The 22,005-nt window shown below is 38.4% G+C and overlaps 1 protein-coding gene across 1 annotated transcript in view; it reads left to right on the top strand.

The window, feature by feature from the left end:
* Positions 1 to 1,353: 1,353 nt before the first annotated feature.
* The window catches only part of FLG2 (filaggrin family member 2), a 46,954-nt gene continuing 26,302 nt past the window's right edge, over positions 1,354 to 22,005 (top strand). Inside the window, exons 1-5 of the mRNA XM_025376593.1 lie at positions 1,354 to 1,367; positions 2,496 to 2,655; positions 3,791 to 7,998; positions 8,087 to 9,383; positions 9,560 to 9,928. Of these exons, the coding sequence (XP_025232378.1) occupies positions 2,518 to 2,655; positions 3,791 to 7,998; positions 8,087 to 9,383; positions 9,560 to 9,928 (6,012 nt within the window). The 5' untranslated portion in view covers positions 1,354 to 1,367; positions 2,496 to 2,517. The remainder of the gene's footprint in view (positions 1,368 to 2,495; positions 2,656 to 3,790; positions 7,999 to 8,086; positions 9,384 to 9,559; positions 9,929 to 22,005) is intronic.

Genomic DNA, 22,005 nt, shown 5'->3' with positions numbered 1-22,005 from the left:
TCCTCATCATCATCACCATTATCACCTGGTAGCAAAGTACAGAAGAATTGGCTCTCCATACTTAAGACTTGCAACTCTCTGATTATTTTTGTTGCCCTCAAGTATATTTGATATACTTTCCGTATATAAGTGAACATTTTCCCAAGGGTCCAGGCCCTAAAGATGCCAGACTACTAGTGGGTAGCAGAGTGCTGGAAGAAAGCCCACTCTAAATTCACCCTAAACACATCTGAAAACATTATTTTTATATATAGCCAATTGCACGTTTCTAGCCTAGAAATGAGCCTTCACAAGGTCAGAGAATGTTTCCCCTCTTCCTAACAGCACTCTGTATGTTACTTTTTTATGTTATTTGTGTTTGAGTGGGCCTTACACTCCCAAAATGGTGCATGATTTTTGCATAATAGTCTTATGTGATAAATACACAGAAGTAAGCTAGTATGATGGTAAAGAGCAATGGCATTGCAATAAGGTAGATTCAGGTTCAAATTCTGGTTTCTCTGCCTACTAGCTATGACCTTGGAGAAGAACCTTATGCTTCCACAACCTGTCTCTGTAAAATGGGATAATAAATACATATCTTGTATGAAGGTTGTGAAGATTAAATGAGGTGATAAGATCTAGTGTTTGGTAACATAATAGGGTAACTATAGTTAACTATTTATTGTATATTTTAAAATAACTAAAATAGTAGAATTAGAATGTTCCTAACGCAAAGAAATGACAAATGTTTGAGATGCTGGAGACCCCAATTACTCTACTCTGATTTGATCATTACACATGGTATGCCCATATCAAAACATCACATGTACCCAACAATTATACACAACTATGCACCCGTAATTAAAAGTATAGATATTGTAAAGATTGAGATGGTATGTTTAAAGTATTCAGCACACTATCTAGCACATAGTACATTCTCAATAAATGTCACTTTTCGTTATTACAAAAAAGACGTGAATTAGGTGAACCTAGTGACTCAGGTTAATTTTCAATTAAATAAGCATTTATTGTGCACCTTGCAAACATCTTACACTCTGCTACTTTCTGTGGGTACTAGATAAAAGAAATGTATAACGAGTCCTCTAAAACAAAGTCTGTGCTTTTCACATGTATAGGACCCTGAAAAAAAGGCATCTTGCAACCATGTCCTCATACTGGAAGGTGGGGCTGGTACTAGCCTTTCTGCAATCATCTGTAGATGAGAATGTGAAGGAGGAAGGTAAATATGTAGAGGTGGAGTTAGGTTTAATGAGTCACCTCACTCACTATAATCACTACAAGCTATATAAGGGTCATTATCCCAATCCATCGTCACCCTGCAAGCTGCATCAGGCTTTATCCTACTTGTTCCTTTGGTGAACCAGGTGAGAGATAATTCATCCAGCTACATTTATGAATATTTGGTGCTGTCCATAGTAGAATTCTAGGGATAAAAACTAAGGCAGAGTTCATGTATATTTTGCCTTTCTTTTCTTTTTTGTTTCTTTCTTTCATTTTCTTTTCTTTTTGTTTGCTTATTTGTTTGGTTAGTTTAGTTTATTCTGCGGTCTTTTTGGAATAAGTTCATTTTTATGGACAAGAATAATATAAGTAGAAGTTCGCCTTCCTCTAGGCCATTCCACACTCTGTTCCAGTCTTTTTCCATGCTCTCTTTTCTGGGTTGTCCAGCTCAAACTGGGAGGCAGCTGGGACTGTTGCAGAGTCCCTTCCTTGTTCAGTGTTGGTTCCCAGAGCTCCAAGATCTACTTATCCACTAGTTAAACTGCTGCTTGCATTGCTGAGCTCTTCTTCTTGATTATTTAAAGAGAACGGTGTTTGGTCAAGTGCTTGACATTAAGAGAGTTCCTAAGCTCTACTGAGGGCTATCTCATGCCTCTAAAACACCAAGCTACTTTGAGCCCCTTCACCCATTTTTAATTTGCTGAAGGCCTTAAGGGTCCAGTTTAGCTTCTGGTGCCCATAGGATAAACAGATGTGCATGGTGGAAGGTCTGTCACTTTTGACTCAAGAAAAGCAGTGAAACTAGAAAGACAGATTGAGGCCATGGTGTCTGGCTGGTTCTGGAAACTTTGGAAGCCTTAGAACAACACACTCAAAGTGTAGATACTATGTAGAGACTATACTTACCCATGACAAGAAATATAGAGACCTGAGGTCTATACTCAGTTGAAACAGTAACATGCCAAGAGTTGATCATAGAAAAGTAACTCAAAGTTAACAAAGTTAATTTTCATTGTGTTCAACAGTGTTGTATCATCCCTGGCCCATTCTTACTTTTTGAGATTTAAAAGAAACAAGAGACATGGCACACGTATACATATGTAACAAACCTGCACGTTGCGCACATGTACCTTAGAACTTAAAGTATAATTTAAAAAAAAAAAGAAACAAGAAGTTAAAAAAATCATGATGGTTATTATTAAAATGAAAATTGCTGATAAGTTAAAAGGGGAAAATATGAATAATAGGGTTCTTTGTTTCTCTGTGTCCAGGTTCACTTAAACTTGCAAAAAGATGACCGACCTCTTGAGAAGTGTTGTCACTGTAATTGATGTTTTCTACAAATACACCAAGCAAGATGGGGAGTGTGGCACACTGAGCAAGGATGAACTAAAGGAACTTCTGGAGAAAGAGTTTCATCCAGTTCTGAAGGTGAGAAACATGTGCCAGAACTGAAGGCTCCTGGAGTCCTGTACATGCTCTGTTATATGATCCAGATCAGCTAAAATGTGCACAGCCCCAGTAGACTCTAAGCAACCTCTATGAGCAGTATTTTGGGGATGCCAGAAAGTCTGTTAAAGCAGCATATATTTTAAAGAAAGTGAATGTTTCATCCTCACTTTTCCACCTATGCACTCCTACCTTATAGACTCTCAGACTTTCTTATATACCCAGGATTTTCCTTAGAAAAAGCAGAAAATAAATTTGTGCTAGGACATGAATGAATAAATTATCTTATCAAATGGGAAAAAAAAGTATAGAAAGGGAAATCATCTACATGGCAAGCTGACAAAATAGCTATGATTAAGAATCAAAAATAAAATATCAGCATTTTATTCCATCTACTTAAAAAGGACTCAGTTAGCCAGGCATGGTGGCTCACGCCTGTAATCCCAGCACTTTGGGAGACTGAGGCAGGTGGATCACGAGGTCAGGAGATCAAGACCATCTTGGCTAATACGGTGAAACCCTAAAACCCTGTCTCTACTAAACCCTGTCTCTACTAACAATACAAAAAATTAGCCAGGCGTGGTGGCAGGCCCCTGGAGTCCCAGCTACTCGGGAGGCTGAGGCAGGAGAATGGCATGAACCCGGGAGGTGGAGCTTGCAGTGAGCAGAGATCGTGCCAGTGCACCCTAGCCTGGGTTACAGAGTGAGACTCTGTCTCAAAAAAAAAAGAGGACTCAGTTACTAGCTTCAAAATAATATATGATAAATTCTAACATGGAATATATTAACATGTAATCATGTAATAGTTACAATTTATGTAAAACTTAGAAATATCAGTTACTGAACTTAGTTTATTCCACTCCTTCCTGTAGGCCTTACCTAAGCACTTAATCCTTTAGCTTAAATCCTTGAAATGTCTTCTTCTGAGGATCCCAGTAGTCTTTATTTTCTATTAACCCTTAACATTTACTGGGTTCTATTAACCTAAAGTAATCCTCCATTGGACTAAAACTACATCATGTCAAACATCCACAATTTCACAGCACTATTTGAATGTGTTGGCTGAGTATGCAGGTGAGGCTGACCAGGTCTCCCTTGGTATGTCACTCATATACAGAACCCAGATGATCCAGACACAGTGGATGTCATCATGCACATGCTGGATCGAGATCATGACAGAAGATTGGACTTTACTGAGTTTCTTTTGATGATATTCAAGCTGACTATGGCCTGCAACAAGGTCCTCAGCAAAGAATACTGCAAAGCTTCAGGGTCAAAGAAGCATAGGCGTGGTCACCGACACCAAGAGGAAGAAAGTGAAACAGAAGAGGATGAAGAGGATACCCCAGAACATAAATCAGGTTACAGACATTCAAGTTGGAGTGAGGGAGAGGAGCATGGATATAGTTCTGGGCACTCAAGGGGAACTGTGAAACGTAGACATGGGTCCAACTCCAGGAGGCTAGGAAGACAAGGTAATTTATCCAGCTCTGGAAACCAAGAGGGATCTCAGAAAAGGTACCACAGGTCCAGCTCTGGTCACTCATGGAGTAGTGGCAAAGAGAGACATGGTTTCAGCTCTGGAGAACTGAGGGAAAGAATAAACAAGTCACATGTTAGCCCTTCTAGGGAATTTGGGGAAGAATATGAATCTGGATCTGGATCAAAGAGTTGGGAAAGGAAAGGTCATGGTGGTCTGTCATGTGGATTGGAGATTAGTGGGCATGAATCAAACTCTACTCAGTCAAGAAGTAGAGGACAAAAGCTTGGGTCTAGCCGTTCATGTTCAGGAGATAGTCGAAGTCATGAATGTGGTTATAGCAATTCAAGTGGGTGCGGAAGGCCACAAAATGCTTCAAATTCTTGTCAGTCACATAGATTTGGAGGGCAAGTAAATCATTCTAGCTATATTCAGTCAGGCTGTCAGTCAGGAATTAATGGAGGACAAGGCCATGACTGTGTCTCAGGAGGTCAGCCCTCTGGATGTGGTCAACCTGAGTCTAACTCCTGTAGTCAGTCCTATAGTCAGAGGGGATACGGAGCTCGAGAAAATGGTCAACCACAGAACTGTGGAGGACAACAGAGAACAGGCTCAAGTCAGTCCTCTTTTTGTGGACAATATGAGTCTGGAGGTAGCCAGTCTTGTAGTAATGGTCAACATGAACATGGTTCCTGTGGCCGCTTTTCAAACTCTTCTAGTTCAAATGAATTTTCCAAATGTGGTAAACATCGGTCTGGTTCAGGTCAGTTTACTAGCTGTGAACAACATGGAACAGGCTTGAGTCAGTCCTCTGGCTTCAAACAACAAGTAGCTGGCTCAAGTCAAACTTGTAGCCAGTATGGGTCTAGATCAAGTCAATCCTCAGGCTATGATGAGCATGGGTCTAGCTCAGGTAAGACATCTGGCTTTGGACAACACAGGTCTGGCTCAGGTCATTCCTCTGGCTTTGGCCAACATGGATCAGGCTCAGGTCAATCCTTTGGCTTTGGACAGCATGGGTCTGGCTCAGGACAATCCTCTGGTTTTGGACAGCATGAGTCTGGCTCAGGACAATCCTCTGGTTTTGGACAACATGAGTCTAGATCATGTCAGTCTAGCTATGGACAACATGGTTCTGGCTCAAGTCAATCATCTGGCTATGGCCAACATGCGTCTAGACAGACATCTGGTTTTGGACAACATGGGTTGGGCTCAGGTCAATCCACTGGCTTTGGCCAATATGGATCAGGCTCAGGTCAGTCCTTTGGCTTTGGACAACATGGGTCTGGCTCAGGACAATCCTCTGGCTTTGGACAACATGAGTCTAGATCAGGTCAGTCTAGCTATGGCCAACACAGTTCTAGCTCAAGTCAGTCATCTGGCTATGGCCAACATGGGTCTAGACAGACATCTGGCTTTGGACAACATGGATCAGGCTCAGGTCAATCCACTGGCTTTGGCCAATATGGATCCGGCTCAGGTCAGTCCTCTGGCTTTGGACAACATGGGTCTGGTTCAGGACAATCCTCTGGTTTTGGACAACATGAGTCTACATCAGGTCAGTCTAGCTATGGCCAACATGGTTTTGGTTCAAGTCAATCATCTGGCTGTGGTCAACATGGGTTGAGTTCAGGACAGACATCTGGATTTGGACAACATGAGTTAAGCTCAGGTCAATCTTCCAGCTTTGGCCAACATGGATCAGGCTCAGGTCAGTCCTCTGGCTTTGGACAACATGGGTCTGGCTCAGGACAATCCTCTGGTTTTGGGCAACATGAGTCTAGATCACGTCAGTCTAGCTATGGACAACATGGTTCTGGCTCAAGTCAGTCATCTGGCTATGGCCAACATGGGTCTAAATGGACATCTGGCTTTGGACAACATAGTTCGGGCTCAGGTCAATCCACTAGCTTTGGCCAATATGGATCAGGCTCAGGTCAGTACTCTGGCTTTGGACAACATGGGTCTGGTTCAGGACAATCCTCTGGTTTTGGGCAACATGAGTCTAGATCAGGTCATTCTAGCTGTGGCCAACATGGTTTTGGCTCAAGTCAATCATCTGGCTGTGGTCATAATGGGTCGAGTTCACGACAGACATCTGGATTTGGACAACACGAGTTAAACTCAGGTCAGTCTTCCAGCTTCAGCCAACATGGATCAGGCTCAGGTCAGTCCTCTGGCTTTAGACAACATGGGTCAGGCTCAGGACAATCCTCTGGCTTTGGACAGCATGAGTCTAGATCACATCAGTCCAGCTATGGCCCGCATGGTTCTGGCTCAGGTCAATCATCTGGCTATGGTCAACATGGGTCAAGTTCAGGACAGACATCTGGCTTTGGACAACAGGGGTCAAGCTCAAGTCAATACTCTGGCTTTGGCCAACATGGATCAGGCTTAAGTCAGTCCAGTGGCTTTGGACAACATGGGACTGGCTCAGGACAATTCTCTGGTTTTGGACAGCATGAGTCTAGATCACATCAGTCTAGCTATGGCCAACATGGTTCTGGCTCAAGTCAGTCATCTGGCTATGGTCAACATGGGTCTAGTTCAGGACAGACATCTGGATTTGGACAACACAGGTCAGGCTCAGGTCAATCCTCTGGCTTTGGCCAATATGGATTCGGCTCAGGTCAGTCCTCTGGCTTTGGACAACATGGGTCAGGCACAGGACAATCCTCTGGCTTTGCACGGCATGAGTACAGATCAGGTCAGTCTAGCTATGGCCAACATGGTACTGGCTCAAGTCAATCATCTGGCTGTGGCCAACGTGAGTCTGGCTCAGGTCCAACCACAGGTTTTGGACAGCATGTGTCTGGCTCAGACAATTTCTCTAGTTCTGGACAACATATATCTGGCTCAGGTCAGTCCACTGGATTTGGCCAATATGGTTCAGGCTCAGGTCAATCAACTGGCTTGGGCCAGGGTGAATCTCAACAAGTAGCGTCAGGATCCACAGTTGACGGGAGACAGGAAACTACTCATGGTCAGACAATAAATACCGCTAGACATAGCCAGTCTGGTCAAGGACAATCCACACAGACGGGGTCCAGGGTAAGTAGAAGACGAAGATCTAGCCAAAGTGAGAACAGTGACAGTGAAGTGCACTCAAGGGTCTCACACAGACATTCAGAACACATTCACACACAAGTTGGATCTCATTACCCAGAGTCAGGATCTACAGTTCACAGAAGACAAGGAACTACTCATGGACAGAGAGGAGATACCACTACACATAGCCACTCTGGTCATGGACAGTCTACACAAACAGGTTCCAGAACAACTGGAAGACAGAGATTTAGCCACAGTGATGCCACTGACAGTGAAGTGCACTCAGGGGTCTCACATAGACCACACTCACAAGAACACACTTACGGCCAAGCTGGATCTCAACTTGGAGAATCACAATCCACAGTTCATGAGAGACACGAAACTACTTATGGACAGACAGGAGATGCAACTGGACATGGCTATTCTGGTCATGGACAGTCCACACAGATAGGGTCCAGGACAACTGGAAGAAGGGGATCTGGCCACAGTGAGTCCAGTGACACTGAAGTGCACTCAGGGGGCTCACACACACATTCAGGACATACTCATGGCCAAGCTGGATCCCAACATGGAGAGTCAGGATCTGCCATTCATGGGAGACAAGGAACCATATATGGACAGACAGGAGATACCACTAGACATGGCCAGTCTGGTCATGGACAATCCACGCAGAGAGGGTCCAGGACAACTGGAAGGGGATCTGGCCACAGTGAGTACAGTGACAGTGAATTGTATTCAGGGGGCTCACACACATATTCAGGACACACTCACGGCCAAGTCGGATCTCAACATGGAGAGTCAGATTCCATAGTTCATGAGAGATACGGAACTACTCATGGAGAGACAGGAGATACCACTAGATATGCTCACTATGGTCATGGACAGTCCACACAGAGAGGGTCCAGGACAACTGGAAGAAGGGGATCTGGCCACAGTGAGTACAGTGACAGTGAAGGGCACTCAGGGATCTCACACACACATTCAGGACACACTCACGGCCAAGCTGGATCTCAACATGGAGAGTCAGGATCCTCAGGTCATGGGAGACAGGGAACTACTCATGGACAGACAGGAGATACCACTAGACATGCCCACTATGGTCATGGACAATCCACACAGAGAGGGTCCAGGACAGCTGGAAGAAGGGGATCTGGCCACAGTGAGTACAGTGACAGTGAAGGGCACTCAGGGGGCTCACACACACATTCAGGACACACTCATGGCCAAGCCGGATCTCAACATGGAGAGTCAGAATCCACAGTTCACGAGAGACAACAAACTACTCATGGACAGACAGGAGATATCACTGAACATGGCCACTCTAGTCATGGACAAACCACACAGACAGGGTCCAGGACAACTGGAAGAAGGGGATGTGGCCACAGTGAGTACAGTGATAGTGAATGGCACTCAGGGGTCTCACACACACATTCAGGACACACTCATGGCCAAGCCGGATCCCAACATGGAGAGTCAGGATCTGCCGTTCATGAGAGACAGGGAACTATACATGGACAGACAGGAGATACCACTAGACATGACCAGTCTGGTCATGGACAATCCACACAGAGAGGGTCCAGGACAACTGAAAGAAGGGGATCTGGCCACAGTGAGTACAGTGACAGTGAAGGGCACTCAGGGGGCTCACACACACATTCAGGACACACTCATGGCCAAGCCAGATCCCAACGTGGAGAGTCAGGATCTGCCGTTCATGGGAGACAGGGAACTATACATGGACAGACAGGAGATACCACTAGACATGGCCAGTCTGGTCATGGCGAGTCCATACAGACAGGTTCCAGGACAATTGGAAGAAGGGGATCTGGCCACAGTGAGTACAGTGACAGTGAAGGGCACTCAGGGGGCTCACACACACATTCAGGACACACTCATGGCCAAGCCGGATCCCAACATGGAGAGTCAGGATCTGTCGTTCATGGGAGACTGGAAACTACTCATGGACAGACAGGAGATACCACTAGACATGGCCATTCTGGTCATGGACAATCCACAGAGACAGGTTCCAGATCTACTAGAACAAGTCATTTTCAGTCACATAGTAGTGAAAGGCAAAGGCATGGATCAAGTCACGTTTGGAAACATGGCAGTTATGGACCTGCGGAATATGACTATGGATACACTGGGTATGGGCCTTCTGGTGGCCGCAGAAAAAGCATCTGTAGTTCTCACCTTTCATGGTCAATAGATAGCGCCACAAACGAGCAACTGTCTAGACATTGACAATCATTTTCTAGTTCTGGCCTGATAGTATCCAAAGCAACTAAAGGAACAGGAAGACACGGTTTAAATCATGAACAGTCAATGATAAGTTATGAACATTCAATTGATTCTCAGTATCAGTCTGGACCCATTATAAGAAGTCAGGAATCTAGTCATGGACATTCTGTAGTAATTCATAAACAGTCAAACAACACCTATGTTCAACCTGGATATAACACAGCCAGAAGGGAGGGATGCACCTATAGCCAGTCAAATGACCATCTTGGATCTGACCATGGACAATCCATATCATTTCATGTCCATTCAAAATCTAGTTCAATCAGAAAACAGCAATCCCATACTGATAATAAAAGGCATTCAGAAGATTGGGAGAAAGACACTCATGAGCAATTAGGATCTAGGCATGGGAAGTTAGAGTTCAATACAATAGTTTTACATGGATCTAGCCAGCAACATTTGGGAGACACAACTTTTCATGTGCAGGTAAGATCCAGCACAGGTTTTGCCAGATAGGTATCAAGTCATGGGCCATCAAGAGATGTCCAGGGTCAATCTGGATTCAGTACCAATGAAAGACAAGTATATAGCAATGGCCAATCAAATGACAGTTATAAGCAGTCAAATGACAGCAAGAGTCAAAGATACATTTTCAGTCACTTTCTTGACAGCCTACAGGAATTGAAGAGTATAGGTATAGATATTCATCAAGCAGTACGACCACATGCAGTGGGGGAGACAAAGGCAAGAATCAGAATCAAGTCTGTCAGGAGGTATCAGAATATACAGTGAGGATGTGAGCAATAAACAGACAAGAGGCTCTGAGGCCAGTGGTTACCACAGAAAGGAAAGAACAGGCTCTGGTTCCTTCTGTGTAGATAGCAACACCCCACTTTATGAATATGTCCAAGAACAAAGGAGTTATTACTTTGAATAAGAAGCCAACACAAACTAGCCCAAGATAAGAACTAACCCAGAGAAGAAATGAGACACATACATGAAATTAAGGTATTTAACATGATCTCTTGTTTTGGTAGTTGGGGTATATGTCTGTTCTTTCATTTTAACTATAGTTCTGTACTATATTACTTTTGTTTGGTGCCAGGTGTTTTTGTAAGGCTCCACATTCATTGAACTCCTTGGTTAAAAAACAGTGAATGGGGCCAGGCGCAGTGGCTCACGCCTGTAATCCCAACACTTTGGGAGGCCGAGAAGGGTGGATCACAGGGTCAGGAGTTCGAGACCAGCCTGGCCAACATGGTGAAACCCTGTCTCTACTAAAAATAGAAAAATCAACTGGGTACAGTGGCGGGTGCCTGTAATCCTAGCTACTCAGGAGACTGAGGCAGGAGAATTGCTTGAATCCAGGAGGCAGAGGTTGCCGAAATCGCACCACTGCACTCCAGCCTGGGTGACTGAGCAAGACTCCACCTCAGAAAAAAAAAAAAAAAAAAAAAAGAAAGAAAGAAAGAAAAAAGTGAATGGAAGAAAAAAATAAACATCATTTGGGGCTACTTGCAGAACTATATAATAAAGTGAGATTTGTGTGGTTGGGAATAAAATTAGGGTTTAAAAAAATTTCAGAGTTTCAAAATTTGGATTTTCCAGATTTTGTTTTAATTAATTATTGACAAACCTATCCAAGGAGCTAAATGACATGGTTTAGGAGCCAAAATGTCTCTAGAAACATTATAACACATCCCATCCTGAACAAAGAATATGTAGTAGTTTCCCACATGAATATTCAGAATATTTGCATCTTTTTGTGTCACTACTAGAACTCTGTACAACTATGTTTAAATTTATTGTCATGGCCTTCTGGATATAGGATCCAGAAAACTGTACTTCATAAAAATTGGCAATAAACGTTTCATCAAGTTATAGTTTCTCTTCTCTTTCATCTCCACAAACACAAACAGTTTCCTGCCGTGGGATCAGATGCAGTTTTCTTCTACCTCCACACAACTAGATGGCAGTGAAGCACTGGGGTACTAATAATAAGGACCCCAAAGAAGACAAAACTCAACTGTATCTGATATTTTCCTCAATCTAATTGCTGCCCAATGCTTCTGTAAAGCATTTACAGAAAGGCTTTATACTGATGAGTTGACCTCAGGTGTTCTAGTTTATCATGATCATCACAGCAATTGTTATCAAACATAATCCCAAGTAGCTACTTTCTAAGACAACCCAAGCTCTGGAAATAAGAGTTATACACCATGGGTTTTCTCTGTCAAAGATATTAATGGAAGAATCACTCTCAATAGAAGCTGATTGTCCTGAAGTTTCCAGTAGAAGTAAAACAATTAAAAATACATTATTCCTGCCTAAAAGGAGAAAATACATGAATTTATTATGAACAGTGAGGGAAGTAATGATTAGTAGAAGAATTATGTACAAAATATACTATCCTCAGTAGAAAGTTTACTACTATAAAACCCAAATAAAATGTCCAGAATGTCAGAACTAGTAAGAACTTTAAAGATTACTTCCTTAATTTGCAAGTAAAAATAAAAAAGCCAAGCACACCATACTTAATTAAAAGAGTGATAATTCTCTCCATTAAATTGGTGCTATCCAAATTTATCCTCTTTTCACTCAAAAATCAAGCTACTTTTCCTCCACCTTCACTTTTGGAATTCAAACTAAACTGAAATTCATCAGTGAGTGTTCAAAATCACAAGCCCGTATTGGAAGCAGAAGTTATTTGAAACAACAACAACAACAACAACAACAAAAAACAGGCTCATTCTTCTGATTAGACTCAGAATATATCTATTTAATCTGGGTTTTAAATTTTAATATTAAGAAGGACTTGTACTTTCTGAACTTTAAATCATGCTATGTAATCAACAAAATACTAGTCTGTTAGTTTACTAGTGAAAAAGCTACAGGTATACTATTAATGATAGCAAAATTACTGTGTATATAGAAGTTAACCCTAAATAGTAACCAATTCATACCAGTCTATCAATCACCATTTATTCACTGAATAAATACTAATAATCAAAGAACAATTAGAAATTTAAATTTGATATTTAATCTCTTTCTATTATAAAGTAAGTCTATACCTATAATAAAAAGAGAAATCCATAGATTTTCATTCTACCTCTGCACAGCTAGATGACAGTAAAGTAAATCTATGGATTTACTTTATTTACAATAGAAGAGATTAACTTGCTAATTAGAAGTGCTGCTATGACCAAGGTATAGGTTTCTGATTCTCAAGCCAAAGCTCGCTCTGTGTCAGGGCATCTGCACTCATTCCATACATCTGTAATTCCACATTCCACCGCTAGAAGGCAGTGAAGCACTCAGAGTCTAATAATGAGTCCAAAGAAGGTAAAACTCAACATCTAATCTTTTCCTCGATCGAATCACTGTCCAAAGCGTTTACAAGAAAGAAAGCCTTTATTCTCTAAGAATATATTTACAAATGTCTAAAGTTTCACTGGTATCTTGAATGAACATTAATGTGCCTTTATTGTATGTGTGTGTAAATATGTATGTGTGTATATATAAATATATAGGTTATGTACATAAATGACCCCCATAATCCCTTGACCACACTCATTTGAAATTTAAATATAATATATTCCACATTGCTAAAACTCACAATAATATGTTTTAATCAAACAGGGGGCAATTGTTCCTTATGAATTACACCAGAAGTATTAAATAACTCAAAGAGAGTTACACATCTCCTTTCTAAGATAAAAGAAAAGATAAAAATGAAACATCAGGTATGGTCTACAAAGAAAAAGTTAAAAACTGGGGTGCCCCCCTGTGAAACCTCTGTGAACAGTTGAATTTCTTAGATGCTAGAAAGAAAGAAGTGTCCTAGGTACACACACTTAGAGATTTCCCCTCTACTACCATCCGTGTGCTAGCAATCTATAGGTAAAGCATTTCTATACCAAGAAATACCCAGTGATGTCAAACTATGGCTGAGACTGTCATGGAGAGTACATGGCACTGAAGAGGAACTCTGGGTGGCCAAAACGGGAGGAACGAAAGATAAAATCCCTCTTCTTGCAAACTTTCTAGATAAAGATGACCTTTGAATGAGGGAAATTGAAGGTCAGTTTGTACCAGACACACTGCATGCGCTGGCTGTTCTGTTACAGTGTAATACACAGTCCCTGTGTTCCAAGAGTCCTTGATAACCAGAGAAGACTTTCTAATACTACATGCTGAGTGCAACCTTTGTGGAGCACTCTAACACAATCAAAGGTGAGTATGTAAACTGTAGGGAAATGAGCAAGAGAGTAGAAAATTTTTAAAAAGTAAAGATTGAGGCAATTCTGGATTTGGTTGGAAATTAATCAAGCCAGGAAACAGAGGGAAGCTTCCTCTCTAATAATGATTTGACACAATTAAAAGGCCACTAACTCAGATTTTGAAACTGGTTTTAAGCAACATATTACTGAATCTTTGCAAAACATGGTAAGTGGAAGTGAGTGAAGCTCTCCTTAGAAGTGCATAGAATTACCAGTAGAAGCTCACAAGTGTATTTTTTGCATTATAAAGTCATCCAACCCAAAGAAGTATGAAATTTGCAAGGAAAAATGTGTTCATTTTCTAAAGATTATTTAGATATGTTAAGTTGTCTCATTTTTTTTTTCATTTCCCCACAGTGTACATTAATAAAAATCTTACATCCTCTTACTCTCTACAAATAAAGTGCAGTAATTAGGAAAAGGATGAAATGGAAGAACACCCTCTGGTTCCAAATCACTTAGATGTGTTTCTGGCTTTACCACTTTCTCTAGAACTAAAGTTTTAAGAATTGGCAGGTTATCCGTTCTTAATTAGAACATAGAAATGAAGGGTGGGAGAGGCATTTTCGCATACTGAGGGTATTAGAGAAGAGGAAATATAGAAGGACCCTGAAATTCACAAATAGGATGATCTGTTTTGGCTACAAGAACAAGATCTAAGGAGCTCACGAACTTATGTACAAGTACAGACAGATTATCCCTAGCTTAAAGTCATTACTTCAAGATTCCTGTGAGGCTGATTAAACAACAACAACAACAAACAAACAGAAAAACCTGTTTCCATCTACTGGTTGTTGTTTTCTAAAACTTGATACAAAATATTCAATATTTGTGTTATTTATTCCACTCTGGATTAAAGGAAGAAAATTAAAATTTACTGAATGCCCACTCATTCTGCTTCAGACACTTGCTCTAAAACAACCTTGCGAGTAAAAAATTAATTATACCTTACTGACAAATTGAAAGTCATGGAGGTTAAAAAAAAAAAATCCTAACACTCAGAGAATACATATCAAATGTTGCTTTCCCTCACTTTCTTTCCTTTAAAAATCACTGTATGATTCCTCTTTTAGAACCAATAGACTAGGTAGGTAGATCAATGATAGGTGATAGAGATAGATAGATGGCAGATAGACTAATAGATAGATAATAGATTTTAAATATATTTTTAAAATTTTTAAATGTTAAAATGTTTCCATACCTCACTCAGTAGTATCATTCTTTATCTTTTGTCAAGAGAGTTTTAATAGGACAGTAGTTCAACCCTCTGCTTCTTCCTTAAATTCTCAAGATGACATTTTGACAGCTCTGATGTTGTTTGTTGCCTTGCTAGGCTAGCTAAATGCCTTAAAAATCAATCAACCAGTAAACAAATAAAATCATGTCTCATCCAAACTAATTTTTTTCAAATAGCATTAAAAAAATGTATTAAAGCCTGCAATTGTTTCCATTTGGTGCAATTTCAGAGGCTGGACAAGGGTGATGTTGTCTCCCAAAGTGTACCACATAGGCTCTAGATTTGAATATTTGCAGATTAGGGGAATACTCAATAGGCTTCATTTTCCAGCAACATTACTAGTCCCTGCTGCTAGTTCCTAGTGCTCTTTTCTTTACAATAATTGCCCCATTCTTCCTAATATCTTTCCTGACTAGTTTTGTCAGGCCTGAAAGAATAGATGGTTGAGCTCCACCTATGTGTGACCAAACATTCATATTTCTACAGCTCTCCTGCAACATATAATCCAAGAATGTGGGCTAGGCTGATTAGCAATCTCTCTATGATTATTTTAATGACAGAATCCAGATGATCCAGATAATATGGGTGTTGTCAATGCAACATCAGGGTCACTCGTTCACTCATCTATTCATTGGAGGGAAGTTAATAACAACTTAAATGACAGATAATGTGCTTGATACTGAAATTAGAAATATAAGAAGACACTGTCCCTGTTCCTTTCTTTATATGTTCATCAAGGAGACCAACACATGAGAAAACAACCGATATGAATACTGTGGCAAGTGCTATAATAGACATGATCAAATAAGACATAATCAAGAAACTATTATTGATCATGTCAATTATAGCACTTGCCACCGTATGATCAGTATGCGAAACTGCCTCTCTCCCCCTTCATTTCTATGTTCTACTTAAGAACTGACAATCTGCCAATAATTAAAGCTTTAATTCTAGAAAAAGTTGGTAAAGCCAGAAACACATCTAAGTAATTTGGAACCACAGGATGATCCTCCATTTTCAGTAAAGTGATCAACTAACCCTGATTAAAAGTGAAGGAAGGATTCAGATAAATCTTAAGGAAAGAGGAGAATTTGCAGTGGGTCTCTAGAGATGGTCAGCAGTTATTCAGGTTTATCTGAGGAGCCTAACTACTCCAGGCATTTGTTAAGTGTACATAAAGTCTTAAAGTAAGAAAGACCATAGTGAGTTCAGGGAACCTAAAAATAATACAGCATAGCTAAGACATAGGTTGTATGTGGAAGCATAGCAAGAAATGATGTTGGAGTAATAGGCATGGGAAGATTGTAAAATGAAAATAAAGATAAGTTTCTTTGGAATCTTTTACAGCATGTTAAATATGAATAAAAATTAAGATACTATGGAAAATTGTTAACTTTTTATTTAACATTGCATAAATGGTATGATTCCATTGTGTTAAATAAATTTTGTCTAACTCTCCATCCAGCTGCATACAAAGAAACCTGAAATAATGTTTTCCAGAAGTTAACATTGATTATTTCTATATGATGGAATTCGTGATGATTTGTTGCTATCTTCTATTACAATTTTCTATATTGCTAGACTATTTTATAATTAAGGAGCATTCATTCTTTCAAATTTAAAAAGTCACTAAAATAAAATATAAACCAACTCATATGTTTGCACTCACACAGAGTATAGACAGAGAGACTTTGGAGCAAAAGAACATGATCCAGATAGACGAAGAATAACTCCTGCTCCAGGGAACTGGGAGAGCAAGGTCACTCAGGCAAACAAAGAGAGGTCATGTCAAGAAGAAATGTGTCATCAAAGTCATACAATAGAGCGAGACTTAAGCTTAAGTTATTCTGCTGGAAGGAGGCAAAGTGTTAACATGATCAGAGAGTACAGAAAAAGAAAATCTAACTTGGGTGGTGATCCAAGCATTTTTATGAAAAACTCCCAAATGGAATTATTTTGTGTGGCATATCTCCCAGCTTTGGTCAGCATTTCTGGTGTACAGGATCAGTTTTCTATTATAAATTTGGCTCTTGTCAGCCTTCTAGCTAAAAAATGTGATTGCAAAAAGTCCATTTCACTTACAGAAAAAAGTTAAAAGTTATTCACAAAAACAAGAAATTGAGCATGATGACTATGTCCAGGATGAAGGTAAGCCATAGTTTTCTCCGTATTTTTTATCCATTTAATGAACAATTATTTCTACAGAGAAGTAATTCTCAGTAGAATCAGCAGAAGTGATTCTTGAGGATTTCTGCCTCAAGTCCCCTTTTTGCTCTTAAAAAGTACTGAGAAACATGAAGAGCTTTTGTTTATGGGGATTATATCTATCAATATTTTCCATATTAGAAACTAAAACAGAGAAATTTTTATAATATTTATTCATTTAACAAGTCCATTACATATTAACAGACCATATTTTTATTAAAATGTAATTATTTTTAGAAAACAAATAATTAATGAGAAGAGTGGCATTGTTTTACCCTTTTGAAAATCTCATTGATGCCTAGCTTAATAAAAGACAACTAGATTATAGTACCAAGTTCTGCTTTCAAGCTATTGTGACATCACACATCTAGAGAACTCTACTGGATACTTGTGAGAGATTGAAAATTAAAAAGACAAATAACATCTTAGTATTATAATGAAAGTAGTTTTGACTTCACATGTACCCCAAGACTACATATTGAGAACCACGGCTATAGAAAATTCTAGTAAGAACTTTAAAAAGTGTAACTCTATTATTTTTTGCAAGGTCTTTAATAAGCATTCTAGGCCTTCGACCCTCTAGGTGAGAAAAAAGATAAAAAGTGAGGAATATGAGGCCAAATTTTAGAAGAAACTAACATTAATTGAATGCCTATCATTTTCCAGGTTTTGGACAAAGCTAAAACTCTCAATTAATTGAGTTTCTACTGGTTTTCTCAGAACTCAAAGAATTTTCCAGCCTTAATCATTGACTATTTCAAAGTTTATCACCTTCCTCCGATGAGCTAAAAAAATCACAGGCCTAGCCTACTGGCTTAGGGATTTAAAATTGTTGTTGTAACACCAAAAATTCCACTACAGTTCTTTTTTTAAAAAATTATCTGTTGTTCGTTTACTATGTGCCAGACAGAGGTAAAGGGCTTTACATGAATTATTCCATTTAATAATCATATTAACTTTGGTAATCAAATATATATTTTATAGTTAATGAAACTTGATAACTGTTTTTGGTTTTGTGTTTAGGAGTTTGATAAATGGAAAGAGAAACAGATAGGACAGAGTGAAAAAAGAGCCTCAAGCCTCAAGGATTACTTTTAACAGAATTTCACAGCTGAAAGGTCACTGAAGATCATCTAGGTCAATGGCTCTTAACCTTTTGTTGTTTTCTTGTTTCAGAACTATTTGAGCATCTCTCTCCCAAATGCCCTTCCCCTCAAAAAAAAAAAAATGCGGAGACTCACTTACAAATGTTTCCTTATAATTTTGGGGACTTCACAGACTCTTTAAAGTACACTCATAGATATTGCCAGGTTAGGAACCCCATGATATTCCCATTATATTTCATTTGAAAAAAAGTGAATTCCAATGTCACACAACCAATAGATGTCAACTGTTTAATCAGAAAAACACTGCATACCATATCCCAGTCTAGGGCTTTTCCTACCATCTCATGTTGCCTTTTGGAAATAGAACCAAAGGGAAATGGGTTAGTGTAGGTATAGCTGAAGTTAAAGGAGGACTTAATATGATAACCCATCTTTTTAAGTGTTATCAATGTTTTTTCTTATTTTTTAATATAGACACATTACATAAACATGCACCAGGTATGGCGGCTCGGAGGCCATGGCAGCAAGATTGCTTGAGGGCAGGAGTTTGAGACCAGTCTGGGCAATGAAGTGAGAACCTATCTATACACACACACAAAAAAAAAAAATCAAAAAATTAGCTGGGTTTGGTGTACTGCACCTGTTGTCCCAGCTACTTGGGAGGCTGAGGTGGGAGAATCACTGGAGCCCAGAAGTTGAAGGCTGCAGAGAGCTATGACTGTGCCACTGCACGCCAGCTTGGGCAACAGAGAAGCAGTCTCTAAATACAAACAAACAGACATGGAAGCCTGCTAGTAAAATAAGCCAATATATTACCGTAAATAAATAAAATTGACATCAAAACTGTTCTCCTATTAATTATATGCATAAAAATTACTGAACACGTTATTAGCTCATATCATGCATTCTTTCAACAAAAACATACAGCAAATTTAAAACATTTTAAAAATTGATTTTAATTATGAAATGATACAGAAATACATTCTTCCTTTGAAAAATTAGAATATTTGTAGATATATGCTACAGCCTCCTCTAACCTTCATCCCAAATCCAATAACTTATTTTCCCTACCCAGGAATAATCACTGAGGAATAGGGTTTGATTCTTTCCAGACAACTTAAAGATATTTTATAGACATGTATGTACACAGAGAAAACACCTAACTTTTAGTGTACATTTTTAAGTGGTATGTCTAAGTGGGAATGCAGATATCTCTTCAACACCAATTTTAATTCCTTTGGCTATGTACCCAGAAGTGAAGTTGATGGATCATATTGTAATTCCATTTTTTTTTTGAGACCCCATAGTATTTTCCAAACTGGCTCAGACAACTGCTCATCTTAACATGCTGTATTTCACAATTTATTCAGATTTTCTTTTATATCCTTTTGTACATTTTCTTTTTCCTGTAAAGGTATTTCACTTTTTCATTAGGTTTATCTGGGGGTTTATTTTTGTTGTTAATACAAATAGAATTTTTCTATCACATTTTTGAATTGGTGATTTCTATTGTATAGGAAGTTATGAACTTATTCATTCTGATTGTATATTTGACTATCTTGCTGCACTCTTATTATCTTCGAATGTTTGTCAATTAATTTTGGGGGGTCAATTTTGTCTGAAACTGATGAGCAAATTATCTTTCTTTCAACATTGATTCCACATTTCTTAATTATTTATTGCAGTAAGACACATATAAAATTTATCATTTTAATCATTTTTGGTGTACAATTAAGTAGCATTAGTACATACATATTGTTGTGTAACAATCATCACCTTCCATCTCCAGAAATTTTACATCTTTCCAAGCTGAAACTCTGTACCCATTCAACAATAATCCTCCATTATCCCTTTCCATCAGCAGCCATCATTCTCTTTTCTGTCTCAATGAATTTGACTACTCTAGGTTCCTTATCTAAGTGTAATAATACGAAATTTGTCCTTTTGTGTCTGGCTTCTTTTGCTCGGCATAATTTCTTCAAGACTCACCTGTGTTATAGCATGTATTGGAATGTCATTCCTTTTTAAGGTTGGATAATATTTCATTGTATGTAAATACCACATTTTGTTTATCCATTAACAAAATGAACATTTAGGTTATTTCCACCTTTTGGTTATTGTCGATAATGCTGCTATGAACGTGGGTCAAAAAATATCTGCCCAAGTCCCTGCTTTCAATCGTTTTGGATAACTACCCAGAAGTGGAATTGCTATCTCATTTCTTATTTATTAGGACTGTGTAAATATTAGTACTCATAGTAGGCATCCTTGTCTTCTTCCGGACTTCAATGGCATTGTTCTAATGTTTCAGTATTTGAAGTACAGTATAATGTTTGCTATAGATTTCTGTTAGATAGCCAATATCAGATTAAGAAAGTTCCCTTCTATTCCTAGTTTACTGAAAACTTCTACTACAAATGAGTTTAAAATTTTATCAAATGTCTTGTTCAATCTACTGAAAGGATTATATATTTTTTTCATTTATTTTTAAATTATATTGTTTGATTTTCAAAGGCTAAACTGATCTTGCAATCTTTTGGTAAACTGTATTTGGGAAATAAATTTGGGACATTCCTGGAATTGATATGCTAATATTTTATTAAGATATGTGCATTCTGTGTTTATAAGTGAAATTAATCTATAGTTTTATGTTCTTGGGCTTTCACTATCTAATTTTTGTACCAGGTTATACTAACCTGATAAAGTTGGTTGGAAAATTTTCATTCTTTTCTGTGCACTGGAATAGTTCGTGCAAAATGTGGATTTCTTAAAGGTTTGGTATATCTAGCTAAAACTAGTGGGCCTCCTGACTTTGGAGTTTGAAACAGTCTTTCATGGTTGAAAATAGAAAGTCAGATATAGATTCCTTGGCAACTGACATTTTCTTACTAACATCCATTTTGTGTTGATTTCAATCTTACTGATACTTAGTTGTTCATAACACTCAATTTTTTCAGCTTTTTGGAGGGATAATTGATAATAATATTCTATTTTTAAATCATTAGTTTATCTGTAGTTATTTTTATTACTTTTTACTGCTCTTTAACCCTTTACAAAAGGTTGCAAAATACGTTATGCCTTTAATTACCAAAATGCTTTACCTTTAATTCTATTTTAATCTGCCGTTAACTGTATCAGTGTTTACCTACCATATCTTTTACATCCCTCTCTTTAAATCTTTACTTTGTCATTTGTTTTAGGTATTTTTTAATAAACAATATACAGTCAAATATGGGTTGTTTGTTTGTTTATTCAATTGGAGCTTATCTGTTAATAGAAAAAATTAGCCAATCATTTTATCTTTAAGAAAACATTTAAACAACCTATAGAAAAGGCAAAGTATGAAATAAGATGGTAGAAATACTATGTTAGTTAAATGAACATAATTAAAATAACATAATTTCAAAAATGTAAATAGCCAAAACTAACTAATGAAATGACAGAGACATTTATAGTTGATAAAAACTACAAAAAAGATTCAACATGTTGTCTACAAAATAAATGTTTAATAATTATATACATATTATATATAATTACATTTATAATCATTATATATAATGATTAATTCAGATTGATAACAGGATGCAAAAACTATTAAAAATCATATAATATATCTTTAAAATTTGTCACATTAATATACTAAAAAATTAAAATAACACGTTCATCTCAATTAATGCAGGAAATACATTTGACAAATCTCAATACATATCAAAGATAAAAACTCATACAAGAAAT

This window comes from Theropithecus gelada, chromosome 1 (genome assembly GCF_003255815.1).
Source record: "Theropithecus gelada isolate Dixy chromosome 1, Tgel_1.0, whole genome shotgun sequence".
Lineage (NCBI taxonomy): Eukaryota > Metazoa > Chordata > Mammalia > Primates > Cercopithecidae > Theropithecus > Theropithecus gelada.
Note: the sequence above shows the minus strand (reverse complement) of the source record. Positions and strands in the feature narration are given on the sequence as shown.